At 31.0% G+C, this 9,340-nt stretch overlaps 1 protein-coding gene across 1 annotated transcript; it reads right to left on the bottom strand.

Annotated features, from left to right (window-relative positions):
* Window positions 1-223: 223 nt before the first annotated feature.
* Window positions 224-3,646, bottom strand: LOC11446449 (tryptophan synthase beta chain 1). The gene is made up of 5 exons (XM_003610615.4): window positions 3,240-3,646; window positions 2,680-3,039; window positions 1,206-1,639; window positions 680-774; window positions 224-590 (listed from the first exon to the last, which is right to left on the bottom strand). The coding sequence occupies exons 1-5, from the start codon at window positions 3,573-3,575 to the stop codon at window positions 415-417; spliced, it is 1,401 nt and encodes a 466-aa protein (XP_003610663.1). The 5' UTR covers window positions 3,576-3,646; the 3' UTR covers window positions 224-414.
* Between the last annotated feature and the right edge of the window lie 5,694 nt (window positions 3,647-9,340).

Raw genomic sequence — 9,340 nt, 5'->3', positions numbered from 1 at the left:
AAATAGAGAATATCAAAGATTGAAAGGTTCAAGCCTAATTAATGACTTGACACCCGAAAATCGCGATAACAAACCCATAAAACCCAACATATTCATCTTTTTAATTTTAACCCAAATATTTCAACATGCAATCAAGAAATTTATCACCTCCAACTCAAAAAATCCCAACAAGAAAAAAAAATATCTTAATTCGGAATAAAAAATTAAACAACTCATAAAGGAATTAACTGAAATTACCCTGCATGAATATATTCAATCTTATGTTGATTCCAAAGTACAGACTCGGGGGGCCTATTCAAACAAGTAGGTGGCTTATATTTTAGATATTTAAGCCTAATTTATATACACATGCATATAGTGTTTTTCCTTTTCCTTTGGATACAATTTATATGGAATATTAATAATAGTGCAGTGTTATTTTCTACAATTGAAGACTATATCCGCATCTTTGTCTCCACGTCCACTACAATTTACAACAACCTTAATATTGTCGTTTGGTAAAGTTGGAACAACCTTATCTAATATAGCCAATGCATGTGCTGCCTCCAGAGATGGAAATATACCCTCCAATTTGCATAATCTCTCGTACGCTGCAAAGTCATAGCACATGAACTGTTTAAATATTTGTGCATGGTTTTGATTATATATAATGTCTATGTTTTAATAAGCAAGTATATACCATCAAGAGCTTCTTCATCGGTTGCGACACAAAACTCTGCACGTCCACTTTCTTTGAGGAAACTCAACTCTGGACCAACTCCTGGGTACTCCATCCTGCAAATAATTAAAAAAATAAATAAAAATAAAAACTTATCATCTAATTTCAATCCATGTTTGTTTATTAAATCATTCCCTACAATAATCAAATGATGGTCTAATTTGGAACAACAATACATGCACAAATTTTTATTTGGATATAATCAAAAGTTGGTCTAATTTTATTATTTGAAGCCCTCTAAATTAAACTATTTAATAAAAGCCATAAAACACAAAATCACTTTCATATATAATATTAAAATAATATCAATGAAAAATTATTTTCTTAATCTCTTTTTGCTGATTTTTAACTCAATTAATTCGTATCGTATGACAAAATTGAAATAGGATAGGATAATTTATTCCGTCTCTTATTCTAGCCACAAAACAATAATACTACCGGATAAAAGTTCTCAATAAAATAGTGAAGTATTATTGGTGTGACTTACCCTGCTGCAATGGAGTGAGGTTCAATAATTTGTCCATCACCATCTTGTAATAAATAGGAGATAGCACCATGATAAACACCCATTTCTCCTTTGGTTAAAGTGGAAGAATGTTTTCCACTTTCTAACCCTAAACCAGCAGCTTCAACTCCAATCAATCTCACATCTGTGTCTGATAGAAACTCATGGAACATACCTAAAGCATTTGAACCTGTTCCAACACTTGCAACAATAATGTCTGGTTTTCCTCCCCATTTTTCCCATGCTTGTTTCCTTGTTTCTTTCCCAATCACTGACTGAAACTCACGTACCATGGTGGGACATGGATGTGGTCCCACCGCTGAACCTGACAAGTGGTAGCTGTTTTCCAGGTCTCCAACCCAACAACGAAAAGCCTCTGATGATGCATCTTTAAAACATCCATTAACAGCTTCAACCTACATGTTTACATACATTATTAATTTAATTATATGACGATTATTTTGGGTATATCAATCAAATTTATTATTAAAAAGAAGTCATGTCACTAGCTAATTTTAAAAATGTCTTTATCTTTATGTTTGGAAAGCACGACACCCCACTAAACCACAAAGCATGATCGATCATATAACTTTTTGTGCTCTAAATCAATCAATAAAATTGTGTTGTTATAATTATTTGAACGTATTTTTTTTTCCTGTATTTTTAATTACAAAAATTTCATTTATAATCAAGATTATCTAAAAATATATTTTTCTTACAAAATTAATTAAAATGAGTTAACAAATATATATTTATAGAGTACTAACTACTATGTTGAAACAATAATTTTCATGCCTCTAAAAATTGTGGACTGGACAGCTGCTCCTTCCGTCCATGCTCAGGGCCACCCGTGTCAATAAGATAATCTCAAAGCATCGCCCTTTAGGATCAACTTTAAAAATAATTACTTCTTTCAGTCATTTTTATAAGAGACAAATGGGTCAGTCAACCAAACTTGATATACTTGGTCTACATTATAAACCAAATACATCAATTTGACTCATTAATTAAGCAGGAATTTCCTTGGTCATGAGGATCATAACTATGGGATTGGAACCTATCTATAAAATGGTAGGACCGCGTAAATTTGCGAAATGAACATTGATTGGGCATTGAAAAAATTGTGTTAAAAGAGGTTACTTGCATTAAACTTATTCTAAAAAATGGAGAAGACAATTATTGGATTCTTTTTATTCAAAAAAAAGGTTAAGGTCCTTTAAGTTTTTCGTTTTTTCTAAAGTCGTCCTTTAAGTTTCAAAAGTCTCAAATAAGTCCTTTAAGTTTCAAAAGTCTAAAACAAGTCCTTTAAGTTTTTAAAGGACCACTTTGGAAAAAATGAAAAACTTAAAGACCTTTAGATGCATTTGATCTAAAAAAAATATATTATTGGATTCTTTTAGGTAGGAAAATCTTCGTGTTCAATAATTAAAATTAAAGGTTATGTTTGATTGGTTACCTTAGCTCCTAACAGCTTCATCAACCGTACATTAGATGATTGTCTGTCCATGTCTTTCGCAGCCATAAAGACTGTGCACTCCAAAGCAAGTTTTGCGCATGCAGCAGCTGTTGCTAGCCCGTGATGTCCTGAACCGGTGGCCGTAACGACACTTTTTAGACCGATGCGCTTGGCAATCATAGCTTGTGCAAGAGCATTGTTCATCTTGTGAGAGCCAGTGTGGTTGAGATCCTCTCTTTTTAAGTATATTTCAGGCCCTTTCCCACCATTCTTGCTTTTGTAATGCTCTGACAACCTTTGAGCATGATACAAAGGTGTCTCTCTACCAACATAGTCTCTTAATGCTGTTGCTAGCTCTGCCTGTGGGAACAATTATTTTTATGTTATTTGATAGTTTGAGGAATTCACAAATAAGAGTAGGTACTATATATTATCTAAATTTTAAATTAATTTCGTAAAAAGACAGATTTTGTATCCGAAAATCGAGATTCAAACCCAGGGTCTTTCCTACCTACCGTACCTTGGACACGGTATATCCTTCATCCTAATTAACAAATTACCTGAAAAACATCATCGTGGAGGGCATTTTTGAACTCAGCTTCAAGCTGGTTGAAGCACACTACAAGTGTTTCTGGTACAAACTTCCCTCCAAACCTACCAAATTTTCCAGCAGAAGTGGTATCTTCTGTCTCTACAATAATTTCTTTGGCTTTCTCAATCAAGGGTATTGTGAAAGGCAAGGGTGTATATGTAGTGGCTAATTGAGGGATCTTAACATTAAACTTATCACGAGTAACCACTGCTTGAACCACCGCAGAGTTACGCTCTTTGGGCGCTACCTTTTTTTCTATGAATTGGTTTCTTACAATCGTACCTTGCAATTTACATGCAGCCATGTTTGTGTTTGTGCTCTTTGTGTTGCAGAGTTATTAACCTCTTATGTTATGTTATGTTTTGATTTTTGAACTTGTTGCAACACCTTTTATTTATACTTGGTGGTCGATGCAACTGGAGGCCGCGTGTTTGACGTAGGTTAAGCACTAATCTACATTGGTCCCATTCCTCACTACGTTAGTCATTGATTTCAGATATGTAGAATTGATTTTTCTTGGAAAATGGATTAATCTTTGATACTTCCTCAGTTTCAAAATATAAGCAAAATTTTATTTTTAGGTTCATTCATTTAATGATATATGTGGTCTATATTATGAACCACATGCATCATTAAATGAATGAATCTAAAAAATGAATTTTGTTTATATTTTGACACGAAGGGATTATGAGTTTGTGATTCGCAAAATTGTTAAAAAGATATCAACAAAATTAATTTTGCGTATTCGACAGTAAAAAAAAAAAGTATGGACGATGATAGTTGGATGAAAATCTACCCACTTTGCTGCACAATCATGTTTCCATTCAATACCATTGGGGCCCATGCTGACAGATTGCCATCCATCATCAATTATGACAAACATAGCATGAATTCCACCATTTTTATGATCATCTTCCAAAGGAATTCCACCATTTTTATGATCATAATTATTCTTCTTCTTCTAGTTTTTGATTTAGGTTTTGGAAGGGGGTAAAATGAAAATACCCTATTTTACGATCTAATTTAATTTTAATTTTTCAAAAATGTGAGATCGATTTTAAAAAATAAAAATAAAATCAATTTATCCCGTCAGCACGCCACAATTTAGTTATCAAATCAAATGGTATCAAAGTTGTTTTTGATGAAATCTTTGAATGACAAGGGGAAATTTAAAGAAAAAAGATTATGGGGGTATTTATCAAAATTCGTGGGGATGAAACATTATATAAGACTCTTTTTCTCTCTGTTTTTGCTTTCTTATTCGGTCATGTAGTATTTGTACTCTTTTTTGTTTTTAGTTTCTTATATATCTTTGTCATTAAAAAAAGTTGTCTTATTAACAAATGTCTTAAGGGCATTATTTAAAAAACCTACAAAAAGAATTTTTGTCTTGAAAATACAAGTCAAACACATATAAAAGTCAAGCATCTACAATGGTAGTCCGCTAATAAGGACTCCTTAAATGGACCCCGTGTGTACACATCACTTATTTATAGTAATTTTTTAATGAAAGTACTTATTAAGGACTCAATAACTCCAATGACAATACACTAATAAGGACTCCATTGAAAAGTACTTAAATATGTTCCACTAAATTTAGATCATTATAAAAAAATAATTTATTTATTAAATTATGAATTACCACATAATATTTAATTATAACCCTTAAAAAAATTAAATTATAAAATATATTTATTTATTCGTATGAACTTAAATTTCTGCCACATTTTCTAAGAATTTGAAAATACAAAAATTAACATTACAAATTTTACATTTCTTCGTTAAAAAATAATAATTTGCATGAAATACATTTTATTTAAAAAATTACTTCTTTTGCGAGTAGGACCAACTAGTACATAGTTTACTAGTTCTTTTAAATGTGAGACATGTTAGTTATCCACGAGAGAGTTCTTATATACAGACTCATTTTTTCTTCCTTCAATGGGAGTCCTCAACGGGGAGTGGTCCTTGTTAAGTAAGGAATCCTCATTGGAGATGATCTAACTATACAATTTCCAATGCAAAAGTTACTATTTTTAGATGCTTAAACAATGTCCTAAGGACATTTGTTAGCATTTTTCTTAAAAAAATTATAGAATTGATTTTAATATATTCGAAATTTATCGAAAATTTTACATTTAGAAATTTGATTCTAACTTGAAACTAGAATTTCTAACTTCCGCGTAATTACTTTTAGACTTGAATTTATTGTTAACACATTTTCACATAACAAGAAAACACTTTTACATAAATTTATCCAAACATAACTCACTTTACATTTTGCTCACTTTTAACTAAAATTATTTTACAAAATCAATTTATTTAAAATTAGTTTTTTTAAGTTACAATAATATTGATACGGAGTTTTTACCACCTCTTAACAGTGACGAATCTCCGTGAAACACACTAATTATATGCCTTATTTCCACTAAAAAAAATATATTTGCCTAATTTGACATATTTTTGGTTTTTATATATTCAAATTTAGACTGAAATTGCCTTGCATCAATCAATATATTAAATCTTATGTCGAACCGAAGGCAAATCTTATGTCGAACCTAACGTACAAACTTAATTAATTTAAAATTAAACCCAATTGCAAATGTAGAGATGAAAGAGGAGAAGGTGAAATGGATAGAGAGAATATGAACTTGAAAGAGATGACGAGTAGATGAAATTGGAGAAGATGAACTTATGAAACTTTTTTTTTTTTTGTTGACAAAAGAACTTATGAACCTGTAACTTTTGATTTTACACAAATCCCCGATTTCTATTTTGTTTTTTACACAAATGACTTAAAACTTTTGTAAAAAAAAAAGAAAAAAAGACTTAAAACAACTCCTAATTGCATGGATCTTTTACGTATTTAATTCTAATATTTATTTCCCCAAAGAAAAACGCCTAATTTCTATTTATGAAAAAAGTAGAGGGTTGCATGCAAAAATATTACAATAGACTTATAGTTATGTATAAGACTTATAGTCATCTGAATCACAAGATAAAAAAGCATACGGTTTGGTTTGGTTGACTTTTAAAATAAAATTCGAATCAAACAAAATCAATTTGGTTTGGATTGGAGCCGTTAGTGCAACTTTTCTGAGACAATACAATTTTTTTTCCAACATTAAAATAAAGTTAAAAAGCTAAAATACATCATATTTCTAGCAATGTTTCCAACAAAGTTTAAAATTTCAAACAACATAGATCAAATTAAAAATGTGGATAAAAAGTAGTCATATTTTATAAAAAAATGTAAAAGACTGTGATTTTATCATTCTCTAAAAGCTTCAATTGATTATGTTATTTGTAATTTTCATTATGAGTATCTAAATCACTAGAGATTAGGTTTGGAGACGATTCTGATGTAGACTGTTTGAAACATGTGGTTGTGAAACTCTATTGCATGTGAATATTAATATAGTTTTATTCAATTTAATTGTTCTTAATACTTTTTATATACCTACCATATGTAAACATCAACTTAGACCTAATTGAATTGTTCAACTAAACAAGGTTAGTCTAGGAATGAATAATCGTTTAATTGTGATATTATGTTAATGCTTTGAAAACCTTTGAAGAATATTAGATCACCTAAAGAATTAGGGGTTGTAATCCGACAAGAGGGTTCTAACTCAAGTAATTGATCTGAATATATCCAAAACAAATACGATTTTTTGCAATTTCAATTTGAATTGATTTAATTTAAAGTTTTTGTATTAAATTTGTTCAGTTTTAAACACGCCTCTCATTATACCATTCTATACACATAGTATTTTTCCTTTTCCTTTGGATACATGGATATAGTTTAATAATAGTGTCATTTTCTACGATTGAAATCTATGGCTGCATCTTTGGCTCCATGTCCACTACGATTTACAACAACCTTTAAGTTGTCGTTTGGTAAAGGAGGGGCTAGCTTATCTAACACACAATTAATGATGCAACTATGATTTCAAACATAAAATTGGGAAGCATCTAATGATTTCGAACACCCATACCAAATGTAACATCTTTGAGGAAAGCGATACAGTAGTTTTTAGAATATCTTTGAGGAAAATCTTGTAAAAACATAAAAATACTTGAAATACTTATAAAAAAGAACTTCATTCCACTTTCAATGAAACTTAATAAATTTCTACAAAACAGTTAAACGTGAAAGATATATTATTTATAATCGTAAAAACTTGTAAAAAACTTCCACTGTGATTCGGCTCCGACTAATTTATTGGGCAAATGTAACATCTAATTTTGAATCATAAAAACTTATAAAACAAAATCAAAATTTTCCTTAAAAAAAATTGTTGGAACATGTGTGGAAATTGAGTTAAAAAGACTAAACACAAATTCCCATGTTGGGTAGAACTAGTGTTGTGTGAATTGAAAAAGTGGAAGTCCCACATCGGATGGAACACACATTAGTAGTGTTTATATAGTGGGGGTGTACCTCTAAGAGGTACATAGTTATGTGAACGAAGTAAGCACTGAGAAAAAAAATATATACTGATATATATTTTATTATTTGGAAATGATAAATTAAATAATTAATTTAATCATTATTAGAAAGTGCTTTCTTAGTCCCCAAGTTTTGCTAAAATAATTTGGAACGCAATCTAGAATATTTTGGAACACAATCTGAAATATTTGGGAAGGCAATCTAATATATTTTAGTACATGCTCTAAAATATATTTTGATACTCAGTAATATATTTATGTGCTGAATAATATATTTTGGTACTCAATATGATATATTTTGAGACTCAATTTGAGATATTTTTGTACTAGATCTAATATGAGAATCACTGCTCCCAAAGTTTCTTACTTATTAGTTGTGAACTTTCTCTATAAATAGAGAGCTCACACAGTGCATTCCACACACCGAAATTCACAGTTGATGCTTCCTGTGTTTTTCCTCTCTTCTCCCTCCTTCGACTTGTGTTGACAAGTTCTTCTCCTTTTTCTACTCCTTTCTGTCCCTTCGGAATTAAGAGTGTTCTTAAGACCATAGTCCCTTTTCGGTTTAATGTCCCTTCGGAATTAAGAATGGTCTTAAGAACATAGTCCCTTTGATAAATCATTCTCTTCGGAATAAATAATGTTTTAATATCATAGTCCCTTTTCGGTATAATAAGAATGATCTTAAACATATATATTCTTCTTCAATTCATGGAGAAGTTGGATGTCAGAATGGTCGTAGCACCATATTTGAGTGGTTGAAATGCCTATTGATATTTGGAGAAGTTAAAAATTAGAATGGTGGTAACACCATATTTGAGTGGTCTCAACACCATAATTGAGTGGTTACAATACCATATTGGTTTCAGTATTATAGAGTGGTCTTAGTACCATATTTGGAGGTGTAATTCTCGAACGGTTTTCTACAGTGCAGTAGTTAATCGAACAGTTGTAGCTGAGCTTGTTTTATCCTGGAGGCGGCGTGGTTGATAGTCTGCCTTGCACAATTTTGGGCAGTGCCACAAAACGTCTTAAAGAGAGCGACCTGGTCGTGACTCAACCTAGTAACAACTTCGGTAGATAATAGAATTTGGAAATCCAAATACAACTGTTTGGAAATCCAAAAACAACAATTTTAAGACGTTTCGATCTGCTATGTCTACCGAAGAAGTTACTTATTGAGGTTGAATTGTCCCTTAATAAATTAAGAATAAATCAAGCTATAGAATTACATCTTTTGATGAAGTGCTTGTTGTTTAAAACAACAGCATTAATATTCACCGAAGAAGCAATGTTTATCTTACTTAACATGAGAAGCCACGCTTGCTATATTTCATTCGGCATGGCTTGTTTCCTTTGATATTAAGTAAGAACATGACTTCTGAAGTCGTTAAAGAACTTTTATGCAATTACATAAAAGTATGAAACCAAAGTTGGATATGACTTTATCCCTGCTATTGCAAAGTCAACATTTGTAGAGAACTTTTTATTGGTTACTATGGATGGTAATGTATAATTGATTTCTTGGGATGCAATTAGTGTGGATGGATTCGGTTGTTACCTTAGTGAATTTCTCTCGGAATAACCATCGGAAAAAATGCGCAAATTCCTTAATAT

Source organism: Medicago truncatula, chromosome 5, assembly GCF_003473485.1.
Source record: "Medicago truncatula cultivar Jemalong A17 chromosome 5, MtrunA17r5.0-ANR, whole genome shotgun sequence".
NCBI lineage: Eukaryota > Viridiplantae > Streptophyta > Magnoliopsida > Fabales > Fabaceae > Medicago > Medicago truncatula.
Note: the sequence above shows the minus strand (reverse complement) of the source record. Positions and strands in the feature narration are given on the sequence as shown.

Excerpts from the sequence above, each read along its gene's own strand:
- LOC11446449 (XM_003610615.4), bottom strand. The coding sequence starts at position 3,575 with ATGGCTGCATGTAAATTGCAAGGTACGATTGTAAGAAACCAATTCATA. Across the intron at positions 1,640-2,679 it reads TGAAGCTGTTAGGAGCTAAG|GTTGAAGCTGTTAATGGATG; the intron begins GTAACCAATCAA and ends GTAAACATGTAG. Across the intron at positions 591-679 it reads CGATGAAGAAGCTCTTGATG|CGTACGAGAGATTATGCAAA; the intron begins GTATATACTTGC and ends ATGACTTTGCAG.